We start from the raw sequence: 15,527 nt of genomic DNA, 5'->3' as shown, positions 1-15,527 counted from the left end.
GGGCAATCTGGAAAAAGAGGTATTAGGCTTCTCACTTTATTAATATAACCTAATTCAAATGGGGCAAGATGGGTTGTATCAATCTCATCAGGTTTCTAAATTAGATGCAGATTTGTGCATTTCTCCAACTTGAATACGAGCCCAATTCAAACTCATTTTGGTTCAAATGAGTATGAATTGCCATTACAAAACCCACAAGAAGAGGTGTCCTTGATCGGAGGAGTTACAGCCAAGGAAACTCCGGCGATCAAGTAAGTCATACGTTTTCTCTCAAATATCAATATAGGAGTAGTATTTAGTGTAAGGATAATTTGTTCATTTCCTCATGTTGAAGCCTCCTTTTTATAGTGGAGGGTGATTCGTAATGATGACGATCTCGAGAATTGATTGGACTCACAGAATTTTAGGTGTACATCAAAGTAAATCTTTTGAATTTGGTCTTTTCCGAGAGAAATGTTAGATGTTTAGCATCTATTGTCATAAATGATGGGTGTCTCGAGAAAATTATGAGATGATTGATGTGACGTAAACTTGAAAAGGTATATGACCAAGTACACTAATGATGTCAGATTACGTCTGGTGTAGGCAAGTACGGTATGAGTCGAAACCGATGAAGCTGTTAGCTGTATGGCTACACTTGAGGAGATAGAGGTTTTGGCGTTGTTGGCATGGTACTTGGCGTCGACATGGGGTTATAATATTGTCGGCATTGGTCAACTGTTGATCCATAGCGGCGTGCTTTTTAGGCGAAAAATGAACGACGGACCCTTCAAAATGTCCAGTCAGCAAGTTATGGATTTTTTACTCGGCCCAATTCATTGAAGGAGTTTCATTTGGGCTTTTTTTCCGACCAGTTCAATGATGGAGTTTCATTTGGGCTCGCGTAATCGAATGCCAGACCCATCCACTTGAACCCAAAACCCGACCCACAATGTCCTGTCGGATACGGAAAAACCGACCGGAATAACTGGCCGGCTTCATATGAACGCGGTCGCGGGGGTTATGAGTCATGACCGCTAAATTTGGAACCTTGCTGCGCAGCGAATTGGTTCTGGAAGTTGGATCGATCCGAACCCCAAAACCCACAGCTTCAGTTCTCTACTTGAGTTGAGGATCTCTCGATTTGCTCTCTCTTGGCTTTCTCATCTCCTCCATCCTCAGCATGTTCAAGAAGTAAGCCTCTTCTCTGTCCCTGGGTACACCAAAATGTGCACAAACTAGCATTTATTAATAGTAGAATCGAGTCTTTTCTTGTTCTGAGAATTTTCGGTTCTGGGTTTTGTCAGGAGAATTTTCCTTCTTTCATTGTGGTGTCAAATTCAATGTTGTTTATTTTTATTATATTATGTTGTTTAATGTAGATACTCTTTCTTTTGCCGTTTTTTCTATGTTAATTCCGGTAAATTTTAATTTTTCGTTGTATAGCAAGATAGTTATGCATTCTTGGAGGGTGTTCTAATTGCGATTTGTATGTTTAAGCTAATTGTTTCTGGAGATAAAGTTCGAACCTTTATCGTCTTTTATACAGAACTACTGCTAGGGGATTAGTTTTTTGTTTTCCCTTTGCCTCTAATATGGTGCGGTGTCAATATCCAGATTGAGTAGAATAACAAGTAGAGTTATTTTAGTTCACTGGAACAAGTTTTCCAATGACATCATGCCTCGATGAAAATATGTATTTGTTGTAGGTGAAGTATTTTCAATTTCTTTTCCCATTCTGATCAAAATCAGAGCTTTGTGACGTTAGAATAATAATGCTGAGTCTCCCAAAATATGACCCCATTTAAGTGTTGGATGTTAAGTGGACCTGTTTATCATCAATGGTTATTTCACATGCCACAAAGATTGGGGATAAAACGAGGGTCATATTTTGGGGGGTCTGTAGCATGACTCGTGGGTATTGTAGCTTTTGAACTTTAGGCTGTGTAATAAAGCCCGAACCACCTTACAAACCATTGGTACTCTTTCTTCTACCATTTTTTTAAAATTTATTTTAGGTAATCTCTTTACACTTTCCTTCATTTATTTTGGCCCTAGACATTAGTAAGTTTTGTGTCCCAAAATGATGCACAGCTGCGGAGGTTTAATTTAACTTGATTTAATTTCTGTATATGTAGTAGTACATGTGCCTCTTGAACATATTTTTATGTGCATCGATCTTATGTTTTTCTGTCTGTATGTGTAATGTTGCAGGTTTTCGTCTGAAGAGGTGTCTGCACAAAACCAAGTCAAGGCTTCTGTGCAGCGCAAAATTCGGCAAAGTATTGCGGATGAGGTCAAGATCATTCTTGTCTATTCTCCTTCTTTACTCTTCTGCTCTTACACTCCTACTAATTGAATTCAAATATAACTTTAATTTTTGCTTCTGGTACAGTACCCAGGACTTGAGTCAGTGTTGGATGATTTACTTCCCAAGAAGTCGCCTCTAATTGTTGTTAAATGGTTTGTAAGCTCATTGCTTTTGCTTCTTTGCCTTACTTTTGTTTTGTTTGGATAATCTTTGCATGATATGTTTCTGATTGGAAGTATCTAATGTAACCCCCTTGTAGTCAAAACCATCTCAATCTTGTTGTGGTGAACAACGTGCCATTGTTTTTTAACATCCGAGATGGGCCTTATATGCCTACCTTGCGGCTCCTTCATCAATGTGAGTTTTGTTTTCCTGTCTTTTATTTTATCCCTGTATTGATCTCTATCAAAACCCCGAACACTTTCTCTTTATTAGGTTATGCAGTTTTCCTCTTGTTTTATGATGCTTCTTTGTAAAACAGCATTTACCAATTCTCATTTGTTTGAAAGCTATTTATGTTGATTATGAGGAGGAACTTTTACTTGTTCTGCAATATGTGATCTTTAAACAAAACACAAACTCTTCTGAAATTTGGCTGCTGTTTCCTTTTAACAATAATCATATGGGTACTTTTTATATAAGCTTGATGCTCCTATCCTTTCCTTTTGATCTCTCTTTCTGAAGACTGCATATTTTAATGAAAAGCATTGCTGGTCAGATTTTTTTTAATTTATTTATGAATCGCTACTATTTTAATGTCTTATTTTAATCTTATGCAATCATCTAAGGTAAGGTATCCTTCTTTTTGTCTTGAAATTAAAATCTATACATAATCATTTCCAATATGGTTTTTCTACAGATCCAAATATAATGAAGAAGTTACAAGTAGACAGGGGTGCAATAAAATTTGTTCTTGCTGGCGCAAACATAATGTGTCCTGGCCTTACATCTCCGGGAGGTGTTTTGGATGATGAAGTGGAAGCTGAGACTCCAGTGGTATGGTTGTGTTCTTTTCTTTTGCACTATTATGTTGCTCTTGGAATATATATATATATTTCTGTGTAAATTTGTCATTCTCTTAATGACAGTTTTCAATCCTTTCGTTATTGTTTGAGGATGTAGATTGCACTCTTTAGCATTCTATGTTGTTGATGTTAGTTATTCTGATATGCAAACTCGTATATACTTTCAGGCTATAATGGCTGAAGGAAAACAACATGCCCTTGCTATTGGCTTTACAAAAATGTCGGCAAAGGATATGTAAGTAATTCTCCGACATTGTTATGATTCCTTCATTGTGATTGTCAAGGTAGGAGTGTGAATGGGACTTCAAAGAGGAAATTCCCTCCTCCCCCGAGCTGCAAAATAACTTCTGTTATGGTATGCAGAAGGGCAATTAACAAGGGAATAGGAGTGGACAATATGCATTATCTCAATGATGGTCTGTGGAAGGTGTATATAGTGATTAAATATTTCACTCTTTTGATCCTTTTGATTCATTATACATGTTCAAATAAATTGTCGGAACATATTGAACTCTAATCTCTTGATCATTCTTCTCTTCCAGATGGAGCGCCTCGATTGATGTCGTGACAATTACATATGCAGTATCACCCTTGTGCAAGGCAAAGGAGGAGACAAAATATCTGCTTATCTTTTGCAGTAACGGAGTTTGTATGAATATTGCACCTAATTTGTTCTCTCTTTTCGCTGTAGAGAACCCCTTTTGTTTTATATTTAGATCATCTTCGATCAAGTACTTGCTCCCCCTTTTCCGCCCCGTCTTAAGAATGTTGCTTTTAAGAATGAGTGAGTGTACTTCTCTCTGACTGCCCATTATGAGAGCGGAGAGCGGACGTATAATGCATTCCGCTTATTGAACAAGGTCCGCCTTGGATGTTGATGGCGGATTGTCATGTTGCTTTGAAGAAAAAATTCATATTTATTTCTTACTGAGTTGTAGCCCGATTGCTTAACAGACCCAAAAATAGAGGCCCAATGCTGGCAAGATGAAAGGCCCATCAATAGCCATGAACCTTAAGGCCCTTTCCAATTAACGTAACTACCATCTATAAAAGCTCTCAAAACCCTAGCTTCATTTTCGCTCTCTTCCTCTCTCGGTCGCGGCGTAGTTCAGAGCTCCGTTTCTCGAGTCGCCATGGTTTATCTCAATCCCTCTCTCAATTTGACACTTCGTGTGTTTGTTTGATGTAAAGTTTCCTGAACCATTAGTTTGATTTTTCAGGGGATCGATCTGATTGCAGGAGGTAAGAGCAAGAAGACCAAGCGTACGGCCCCGAAGTCCGATGATATCTACCTCAAGCTTCTCGTCAAGGTAAAACTTATACATACTTCCTGCAACTTTTATATTCGTCCGTTTATTTTGTGTCATTTCAGTGAGTGAATGATGGCGCTATTATTGCTTCCAGCTTTACCGTTTCCTTGTCCGGAGAACCGGTAGCAAGTTCAACGCAATGATCCTGAAGCGCCTCTTCATGAGCAAGGTCAACAAGGCCCCGCTATCTCTCTCCAGGTTGATTCGGTTCATGAAAGGAAAGGTACGTATATTTATGTTTCTAATATGTACATTCTTTTCCTTGAAGTTTTGAGGACTTTTGGATCTGAATGAGTGGATTCTTTGGATGTAGGAGGATAAGGTAGCAGTAGTGGTGGGGACAGTGACTGATGATGTCAGGGTTTATGAAGTGCCCACATTGAAGGTTACAGCTCTGAGGTTCACAGAAAAAGCAAGAGCCAGGATCGAGAAGGCCGGTGGAGAGTGCTTGACTTTTGATAAGCTTGCTTTGAAGGCTCCCTTGGGCCAGAATACTGTAAGTATCTGTACCCATTTTTAGCTTTATGTACATTTTACTGCTTTTATGCAATTCTATTTGTATAAATGAAAAAATGGAAGAATTGGGGGATTTCTGGTAATATCATTAGCAACTGCATATACTAACTATTGAATGCAAATTTGTTGGGTATGCATGTGATGTTACATCTACTTTTGAAAAAAAGTGTTGTCAGGGAGCGTATGCATTGATTATTTAATGAGCCTGAGGGCTGTTTAGGAATATTGCAAGTCACGTATATGAAGTAAATCAATCACTTCTCTGTTATTGGAATGATGTCTTTGGCAAGCTTAGAGGCACAGAAAATGTCTATCACCTTGCATTGCATTGATTGTTTGTCAGTTGAATTTGTGTCTTCCTTTTACTTTGTCTTGGTGCCAGTATGGAAGGAGTTTCTCATTTGATACTCGTTGATTTTTGTTTTCATCATAATAAAGAGGATATCTTTGATTTCCTTATTAGTGATAATAGTATTTAATCCTGTTGAAGGCTTCTTAATCGTTCAAAAGACTTATAACTTTATACAACTAGCTCAGTATCAATCTTGTTCTTTTCATCTATCATCTATGCTAAGTCAATTATTTCTTTTGGTTATAAATTTCAAAATGCTACATAATTTGAAAGTTGCTAGTTTATGTTAAATACTTAAATTAAAATGTCATTTATTTTCAGATTCTACTCAGAGGTCCCAAGAATGCTCGCGAAGCAGTGAAGCACTTTGGTCCAGCTCCTGGTGTGCCACACAGCCATACCAAGCCTTATGTGCGGGCTAAGGGAAGAAAGTTTGAGAGGGCTAGAGGAAGGAGGAACAGCAGGGGATTTAGGGTGTGAGTTTGTTATACTACTTGAAGAAGTGTTTTTTTTTCTGACTGTTGCAATCCCAGTTTTGCTATCCAAATTTGGGTAGACTTATAGGTACATGTGTCTGTTGCTTGTGATTGTTTCTTGGTGATTCAACCATCACGTACTTGCATTGTTCGCTGCATTTTCATTTAAGAAGCAGCACTTTCTTTTTATTAAATTGTCCATCTTCTTAGTTCTCACATATATGGTGGTTGGCCGAATTGGGTGAAAGTTCTATAATCCGGCAATTAGCACTTTGTAAGCCTTGCTGTGTGGGAATGTTTGTTCTCCTGGCTATGGAAAGTAACTGAGCAAATTTACTTTGTCTGTTCAGCTAGTTTTATGGATATTCGGTGTACCATTTTGCCAATGGTATCCTGGGAGGGAGGCTATGACCAAGGTTTATATCGTGCATTGGAGTTTATTATTAAACTGCAGTAGTTTGGGGATTGTTAAAAATTAGATATGAGATGCATTATAATTTGCGATAAGCTAATGGTGTTTGTTCTTTATGATGAGTATGCATCTGAATTTACATGATATCGGGGTGCTCAAAGGCATGGTTTAACCAATTCTTCACATGTGATTTTCTTGCCAATCTATAATGATGAATGTTAATATGACCCTTGAAACTGAATATTTGTATGAGTGGCGAAGTTTGACACCTTTGATAGCCTTTCATTTTTATTTGTAGATTATGGTTCATACGAACAAGCATATTCCAAAATGTTTCATCGCTTGGATGGTAATCCATGAAAAATGTTAGAAGAGTTAGTTTGGCAATGTTTATCTCTATTTGCTTTTGCTTCTTCAAACTTAATCCTTCAATTAAGGTGCGTTTATGGTTATGGACGGAAACTTCACTAAACAAACCAGTTTTTTAGGGTTGAAATGGTGCAAAGCTTCTCTGTGTAGAGTTTGATTCAGCCTTAGAGAATTGACTCACATCTAAATTTGGTTATCTTTGGATGGTCAAGCGTTTGGTTCTCTCCATCCATGCATAATCCATCACATATCCTTCCTATAGGCCTGTAACTTCCCTTATTAAGAACATTTAAAAAGCAACTAAAACAATACTAAAAACACAGACATAAAACATGAACAAAATATTCCCAAGTCTATGCTTACTTTTACTTGCTGCTGTTCTTTGTTTGCATCAAACGCTCGCGAATGAGACGCCAAGTCCTAGTGTTGCGCCCGAACCAGAAGATTTAATCGCTCAAGCTTGTGATCGAACTCTGTACAAAAACGTATGCAAAGCCATTCTTGAATCGGACCCAGAGAGCGAAGGATCTGACTTCCAAGACTTGGGCAAGATTGCACTCCAGTTTGCATCAAAAAATGCTACTGCAATATTTGAACTGGTTCTTGATTTGTCCAACTCAACGACGAATGAGTTTGAACGACAATGTTTAGCAGATTGTTCCGAGGGTTTCCAAGACGTGATCGAACAGGTTCGTGACTCGATTGAAGCTTTGCAGTCCAAACGTTACAATGATGCTAATACATGGATCACTGCTGCCATGACCGACGCACAATCGTGCGAGGAAGGGTTCCATGAAGAACCAGGACATGATTCGCCATTAACTGAAATGAATGAATTGTTTAGCCAGATATGTAGCATTGCTTTAACCATTACCAATCTCTTGGATGATGCTGCTGCTGCTACTGCTTAATTGCTTCAAAAATTAGTCCTGTATTTTGTCTGTAAACCATTGCATGCGTTTTTTTGTTTTGATATACAACCATGTTTTTTTTTTAATTTCATGAGAATTCATTGGATAATCGTTTAGATGAATTGGCAAGTTCCTGAGTTCAATTCCTTGTTTACGTTGAGTTTTCACTCAAATACCTTGTCGTTAGGAGAGAAATTTGTGTGTATGCGGACATAATGACCTGAGTCTTGCCATATCCAATGTTGAAATGACAAATTTGTATTATGTCATTCTTAGTTAAGAAAAAAGAATTGGCAAGGAAAAGGAGATGATCCAAATACTCACCATGAACTGCAATTTCTTTTGGTGAACAGAATTCAATGCTAGAAATAACCAAGATGTGGTCAAATTGAGTAATTGATGATAAAAGAGCAAATATTTCATGAACCACAACACACAGAGAGTTGAAGAACATGTTGATGCACCATGGGAGACATCATCTACCAAGAAGGCAAGGACATCTTTCCCTCAGCAAGTATTAAACATGTAAATGCAACATATGAGACATTGTTGGAAAGCCATTTAATTGACTATTTTTCTTGATGAAAAAAATAAGTAAGTAATGATATTAAAACAAAAGGTTCAATAAGTTGGGGACAAAAACTCCTTCCATTTTTTTTTTTTGTTATTTATTTCTAAGAGATACACATATTTTATTTTTGTGTTTTTGATAGACAAAAATTTACGCCAATGAGGCAACTAAACATGCTTGAATGACATCATACAAGTTTGTCTTTTCGACATCTGATATGCACCTAAATTTGAGCCATCAAGCTTGTGCGTACAAAAGTTACCCACCTGACAACAATGTAAATAAGACCAAAGTCCATTGAGTGGCTACAAGAGTATTATTCTCAGTAGAAATCAAACTCAAAATCTCCTCATCAAGTCCATACACTTTAGTCCCAAAGAAATTCACCTCTATACTATCATGAAGTGATTCCAACTAAACATATTCCATCAGCGCCACTGAAAAACTATCATGTTAATTATGACATTGTTGTCTATTGATCACATCATTGTAAATGAATGTATAAGAGACATTAATTTGATCATGATTATATTACTAATACTATCGCGTGCAATGAAGGGATTCTCTAGAGGAATTATAGTGGTGCAGGCTTGCTTGAATTAAAGAATTCGTTTTATTCCCAATAATTATGAGTATTGACATAGGACTTAATTTTGTGTTTCTGCGTTTTTCCGTTGAATAATTAGAAATTGAGTTTTTTGTTTAACCTTTCGATCACAAAATAAATTTTGGTGTTTAAGTAAATCTAAAATATGTGGGAATTTGATCCGAGAGATCACATTTTGCCTTATAAAATAAGGGTCTTATTAACGAATGACCTAAAGCAATGGTTAAGGATTCACCAGAACATGTTCTATATGATGAACACTCGATCTCTCACCTAATTTTTTGAATTTAAAATACATATTTCAATAGAGTTTTCTCGTACTCTAAAGCACATTTGTATCATTTATCCACTCTCCGAAAAGTACTGGATAGTATTTTCCATAAATTAAATATATAATAGAACATCACAAAGTTAATAATACACATATAAGATTATAATTGGAGGGCAATTAACAATTGATTTCGTAGTCATTTTTGACGATTTTTATCATCTTGAAAGAAAAAAAAAATAGATTTACATAACAACCCACATGAACCCAAAAAAAATCAAAAGAGAAGCAGAGAGAGCGAAACAAAATTACACATTATTAGATTAGTCACACTACTTCAGAACTTGCAGATGATGTTGTTCTTGTATTACTTCTTGTTCCTGCAGCCATCATTCCGGAGGAATAAGGCACTCCAGTGGGCTTAATCCATGTATCACCCCTAATGAACCTTCCAGGAGTGAAATCCACAGCATGTTGAGGTGTTATTGCCTTGATTCCACGCCACGCCACACGCTGTGCGGTGCTCGAACCAGGACCCCAGTTGTTGAATTCTGTGTAAAAACAAGTCTTGAGCCCGAAATCGCCTAACCAAGGCAACCATCCCGCGGGCTGGATCAAGTCATCGATGAACGATTCCATGATGATTGTTCTTGAGAACTCCTTCCATGGACGGCCTAAATAAGACTTGAATTGGGTCTTGAAAGGGACCAATTCTGGAGCTGCAGTGATGAAGCAGTTTTGGAGGATGAGGGCGCTTGGTTGGCGTCGCTCTTTCCTGCCCTGTGCTGTCACAATGCACTGCTGGTTATCTAATGGCTTGCGGACTAAGAATGTGCAGTTTTGGAAGACTGCAGCCGCGTCACCGAAGACGAAGTCAATTGTACCGGAGATGGTGCAGTCGCGGTAGAATTGGCGTTTGGCGTGGGTGTAGAGGGTGTCTTGGTAGCCATCCATGGAGCAGTTGTAGAAGATTGACATGTCCGCGGAAACCCTCAACGCCACGGCCTGGTGTTTTATAGCACCAGCGGAGTTCTCAAAGCCAATGTTCTTGGCAATGAAGTTGTCTCCAAGAACAGCTGCATGCATTTATCAATATAATGTATTAATACTAAGAAATTAAGAATTGGTTAGAAACAAACATCTCAAACACTATAAATAGATATTGTTCTCGCTTTGGGTCTGAGTTCTCACGGCTTTATTCTTCTGGGCGATTACCTATGATATTTAAGCTCAGAAAAGGCCTTGGTTAATTATGTGAAAGTGAGTGGATCTTTGCTTAACGCAAACCTTATGATGCATGATTAGTTTACGTACCAACTGTTGAGGTGTGGAAAGTGGGGACACCGTCGACGAAGTTCTTGTTCCCGGTGATGCGAGTCTTCTGAGCACCATCTCCGATCATCATCAAATTAGTCATGGACCTATTGACTTGAAGATGCTCCTCATAAACTCCTTCTTTAATGTAGATCACAAAAGTCTTGTTATTCTTTTTAGGGATGTGATCCAATGCCTCATGAATAGTCTTTACGTCTCCGCTTCCATCTTTAGCCACAACCACATTAGGTTTAAGCTCAGCGGGAGTTTGGCTGAGTAGCCTCCGCACGCCATTGTTATTGAACCAAACTTCCTCATCACTACCATGGCCTAAAATCATGAAATCCTCATCATCAATATTAAGGAGACGACGGTTTGCGCCAGAAACCAGGTCAGAGAGTGCAGAAGACATCTCGGTAACAATTGCAAGGCCATTGCTACTCAATTGCATCGCGGTTTTCAACGCCGCTTTCATCTTGTTCCCTGCCTCGCCCGTGGTGTTTTGGAATCCATCCAAACAAGTCTCTTGGTATGTTATTGACGCGCTAAGCCAAACCTTCAAATTCGCCATGATGTCGTCTAACTTTGTCATGTCAAAATCCCCAATTGTCTCAAAAGAATGCTTGAGTTCCGCGATTGATTCGTTCATGAGCTCCTTACAATCGTTGAGAGCGAGGCGAGTTCTATGGTCTTTTTCCAGGTCTTGCAGAAGAGTTGATTTCTTGGCTGCGTCGTTGATGTGTTTCATGGCCACCTCAAATGCGACTTTAACGAGTTCTTTAGGGTCAGTTGTGTTGCCAGCATTGGCGTTGAGACTCCTCACACATTGTTCCTTGTAATCGGTGGGTTGACATATAGCTTTGACTGCTTTCATTGAGGAAGATACATGATTCTTTTGGCTGCTTCCACTGATTTCATCCTCGTTTTCGTTATTCTTGATGCCAACACCGACAGTAACAGCGATAACCATGGCGACCAAGAAGATGGAAGAGATGCCTATGATGGCCATTCTCTTCCTCTTCTTTGATCCTTCACCATCGTTATACATTTTGTATGAATAATTTAGTTCCTGGTTGGCCTTCCTTTCTTTGAAGTCCAACCTAGGAGAAAGAGCAGTTATGGAGGAATTGAAGGATTGTTTGTCAATATTTATAAGAAAAAGATTAGATTTTGCTTAGAGAACGTTGGTTGTGTTTACCATGAAATCTGAGGCTAGCTTGGAGGGATTAAGGACAGCCGAAGACAAGCTAGAGGTTTGTTGATGTTTACTAAATATAAACAAGGTGCGTGACAACTTCAAGTTTGTTTTGTTTGAATTTCAACCTCTATCTCAATTTTGGTCATTATACGTATAATACTCAAATTAATTTCAATTTTAACACAAAGAAACCAGGATTTTTATTGAAAAAATAAAATAAAATTTGTGAGGTGTTAATATTGCTGTTATTAAGGAAAGATAGAGATTTTTTTGTTAAATCAGAAATTTAAATAATAATGAGAAGGAACCAGCGTAAAGAAAATAAACCAGAACTCAAAAAACCACAAGGAAAGATAGAGATAGAGGGAGAGAATTAATGGACATGATCATGCATGTATATGTATGTATAGCCAAGGCATGTGCCATAAAACAACAAATTAAAATATTGCATGCATGCAATTATATTATTAAAATGAGGACTAATTTGACAATTAATTAGAGTTAATATTCTATATGAATCCGAATATAATACAAAGATTTTTTTAATCAAGACAATCACACATTTTTTGTGTGAATAATGCTTGGGACTCTCCAATTTATGACCCTTATTTTACCAAATACATGTGAAGTGTTAGATGTTAAAGGGGGACATCCTACAAATGTGTTTATAATCAATGAATATCTCACATACCACGTGGATTATGGATAAAATAAGAGTCATAAATTAGAGTATGTAGCATTGCTCTTTTTATATTCTGCGTAAGTTTTGAAATATTTGGATTGTCTCACTGATCTCTATCCCTTAATTAATTTTATTTTTTTAATTTATTTATGTGGAAAAGGTTATATATAGCAAACCAAGTTGAATTCTAATATTAGTATATCAAAAAAAAAAAAGAAAACACTTTTTGACTTCCATATTAAACTAGATTTTTTACCAATATGAGTGCTCCTTACATACATGGAATTATATTCAAGTATTGGATATGTTTTGGTACTCAATTAACTTGTCATTTCAGTCTAAAACATATCTTCCAAGTGCGAGTGTAGATATGTACCTACTTCATTAGAATCCAAGCTTATATAGAAAATGTGACTTAAAATGGTAACAAATATGTTTTTCTTGCTAGGATTTTTTTGGTATAATGATAAATAATTCCCATTTGTGGAAAAAAACCATGTACATTTCTGGTAAGCAAGATACATTTCCTTTATTCAAAACCTTACGGTTCTCAATAAATTGAACATTTCTTCCAATCTCCTGATCACCAAACTCTCAAGAAAATCACAAGAAGAAATAAAGATCCCTCCTAGACAACAGCTAGCCATGACAAGAACACCTTCTGAGACCTCTTGCATCTCACAGAATCAACTACCAACTAGTGATGAGAAAATGAAGAAGATTGTGATTGATTTGCAAGAGAAAGATGAGAAATCAACCCAAGCAGCCAACACCAGCCCTCCTCCAGGTTTATATCTTAATTTATTTATTTTCTTAACAGTTATGATATGGATCCCAACAACTGGTAACACAACCACCCCAGTTGGGTTGTACGCACATGATTTTATGTACATTATGTGGAGCTCCCGAATTCACTTGGATCCTGTGCGTCCAACTCAACAACTGCAGTTCGGATAACTGGTTGTTGAGATCTTTATCATTTTCATTTTTTCAATGTGACAATAATGTTAATTCTAGCACTCTCTTATGGATCAGAGGTTGGACTGAGTCTATTCAATACCGGAGAATCATCTACTCAGGCGATATTGAGTGAAGCATCCAATGAGATCCCCAATGGCAGGAGCTCACCTCCTAGGATTTACTCATGTAGCTTCTGCAAGAAAGGCTTCTCTAACTCTCAAGCTCTTGGTGGACATCAAAATGCTCATAAATATGAGCGAGCTAGGCGTCGAGAGATCCAAATGAATGCTCTTGCTGCATATGATCCGTCGTTTTTTCAAAGTGATTTTTCAACTAGTCTTGCTGCTCATCATGCTTCTCTTTGTGGATCCTATGGTAATAGATCCTCACTTGGGGTCAAAATGGATTCTATGATTCACAAGCCACATATTCCATGGACTCCTCTAAGATACAATTATGGTCATGGTGAGAAAACAAGCCAAGGGTTAGCACATCCGTTGGACCATCATGACCATGATAGGTTCAAGATCCAAGGTTTTAACCCTAATGGGTTTGTAAATTCTAACTCTTTGGGTTTTAACCACACAAGTGGGTTTGGAAACTCTAGCTCTTCTGGTTTCAACCCCAATTTGAAAAGTGGATTTGGAAATCCCAACCTTTTGTGTTTTGACTCCACAAAAGGATTTGGAAACCCTAGCTCTTTGGGTTTTAACCCCAATTTGAAAAGTGGACTTGGAAACCCTAACTCTTTGGGTTTTAACCTCAATTTGACAAATGATCAGCTTGGAAACTCTAGATCTTCGGGTTTGAACCCTCATTCCACAAGTGGGTTTGGAAACCCTAACTCTTTGGGTTGTAACACCATTTTGAGAAGTAGGTTTGGAAACCCTAGCTCTTCGGTTTTGAACCCTAATTTGACAAATGGGGTTGGAAATCCTAACTTTGTGAGTCTTAATTCCAATCCAACAAGTGGGTTTGGAAACCCTAACTCTTTGGGTATTAACCCTAATTTGACAAGTGGGTTTGCAAAACCAAGCTCTAGCCATGGAGGAACTAGTGGGCTTAGCCTTGGAGGCAGAAGTGGAGGTTTCAAAACATATAAAAGACCAAGCTCCACCACCAATAACCCAACCAATGATCGTTCTGAGGATGAGAAAGAGAAAGAACTTGCTTCAACTAATGGGCTTAACCTTGGAGGCAGAAGTGGAGGTTTCAAACCATATAAAAGACCAAGCTCTATAACCAATGGGCCAACCAATGTTCGTTCTGAGGATGAGAAAGAATTTGATTTAAATCTCAATCTTTAAATCATTGTTAATTGTTTGGATTGTTACTGTCCTTTCTCCATCCGACAATGCAAATTAGTATGGATTTGTATCCATTTCTATGTAATCTTAAGACTTTTTTTTTATCAAATTAAACTTGTTCTTGAATGAAATCTTGTGTTTGGGATAAAGAAATGTTCTTGCACTAGTTGTTAAGATATCCTTTGTGTGTTGATGTATCTCTCAAACTAGTAACTATTGATAATGATCATAGTAATCCTACAAGACTGGTCATTTAAATTTTAGTAGATACACATTTATCATCTCCACAGGATCCAACTAAAGCAAATATGATTGATATTCATTAGTACTGATCCATAATGGAAGTACATGTGTCTAGGTTAGGATCGGTTCGGCTTTGTGCAGTGATGGCATTGAATTGGCCGGATAATGGAAGTTGGTAGCATGCTCTAGTCCCCTTACAAAACTTTTGTTATTGGGTTAGCTATACACTTTACATGTTAATTTCTAGCGATTTACATGACATCATCAAAGGATACAAGTCTTGGAAAAGAATCTATAATGTCTGTAGATGTTGCAATTTTGGAAAACAATTGTACGTTGTACTCTTATTTATACTAAGATGATATCGTGTTTCTTAATTTACGAATATATTTCTCATCCAATTCACCGGGTGGTGCTATGTGTAAAAAAACTCTTTGGGCAACTCATTAACAAACCCTAAACCCTAAAATCCTCGTCACGGAATCCCTAAATTAAATTCAACATATATGGCCAAGAGATGCATATATGTGTGCTCAAATTAGGAAAAATCCTGAGTTAACATTATAGCCTTAAATAGGCTAACTAGTGAATATGATAAACCCTAACTAGATTTTGACTAGAAAGTCATGCATGATCCTAAACATTTTAGATTAAGATATGTTAGTTTTGCAAGAAAAAAATAAGCACAATCACACCCATGCGTTTAAGCTTTACCA

General features: G+C 37.5%; 4 protein-coding genes across 5 annotated transcripts; 3 read left to right on the top strand and 1 right to left on the bottom strand.

Annotated features, from left to right (window-relative positions):
• Positions 1-991: 991 nt before the first annotated feature.
• Positions 992-4,096, top strand: LOC120010093 (malignant T-cell-amplified sequence 1 homolog). 2 transcript variants are annotated; one of them, XM_038860791.1, is made up of 8 exons: positions 992-1,173; positions 2,194-2,275; positions 2,375-2,442; positions 2,550-2,647; positions 3,150-3,286; positions 3,483-3,550; positions 3,679-3,731; positions 3,858-4,096. In XM_038860791.1, exons 1-8 carry the CDS (start codon positions 1,163-1,165, stop codon positions 3,881-3,883), a joined length of 543 nt encoding a protein of 180 aa, XP_038716719.1. In that variant the 5' UTR covers positions 992-1,162; the 3' UTR covers positions 3,884-4,096. The 2 variants fall into 2 exon arrangements, with proteins under 2 accessions (XP_038716719.1, XP_038716718.1); XM_038860790.1 differs by having other exon boundaries at positions 995-1,173; positions 3,679-3,742.
• A 216-nt stretch (positions 4,097-4,312) lies between these two features.
• LOC120010092 (60S ribosomal protein L18-2) lies at positions 4,313-6,191 on the top strand. Its single transcript, XM_038860789.1, has 5 exons — positions 4,313-4,451; positions 4,536-4,625; positions 4,720-4,848; positions 4,939-5,121; positions 5,815-6,191. Exons 1-5 carry the CDS (start codon positions 4,449-4,451, stop codon positions 5,971-5,973), a joined length of 564 nt encoding a protein of 187 aa, XP_038716717.1. The 5' UTR covers positions 4,313-4,448; the 3' UTR covers positions 5,974-6,191.
• A 689-nt stretch (positions 6,192-6,880) lies between these two features.
• LOC120010090 (pectinesterase 1-like) lies at positions 6,881-7,717 on the top strand. Its single transcript, XM_038860788.1, has one exon. The coding sequence runs from the start codon at positions 7,083-7,085 to the stop codon at positions 7,659-7,661; it is 579 nt and encodes a 192-aa protein (XP_038716716.1). The 5' UTR covers positions 6,881-7,082; the 3' UTR covers positions 7,662-7,717.
• Positions 7,718-9,287: 1,570 nt separating this feature from the next.
• On the bottom strand, positions 9,288-11,469 carry LOC120010587 (probable pectinesterase/pectinesterase inhibitor 21). The gene is made up of 2 exons (XM_038861366.1): positions 10,422-11,469; positions 9,288-10,183 (listed from the first exon to the last, which is right to left on the bottom strand). The coding sequence occupies exons 1-2, from the start codon at positions 11,467-11,469 to the stop codon at positions 9,435-9,437; spliced, it is 1,797 nt and encodes a 598-aa protein (XP_038717294.1). The 3' UTR covers positions 9,288-9,434.
• Positions 11,470-15,527: the final 4,058 nt, after the last annotated feature.

Source organism: Tripterygium wilfordii, chromosome 12 (genome assembly GCF_013401445.1).
Source record: "Tripterygium wilfordii isolate XIE 37 chromosome 12, ASM1340144v1, whole genome shotgun sequence".
Taxonomy (NCBI): domain Eukaryota; kingdom Viridiplantae; phylum Streptophyta; class Magnoliopsida; order Celastrales; family Celastraceae; genus Tripterygium; species Tripterygium wilfordii.
Note: the sequence above shows the minus strand (reverse complement) of the source record. Positions and strands in the feature narration are given on the sequence as shown.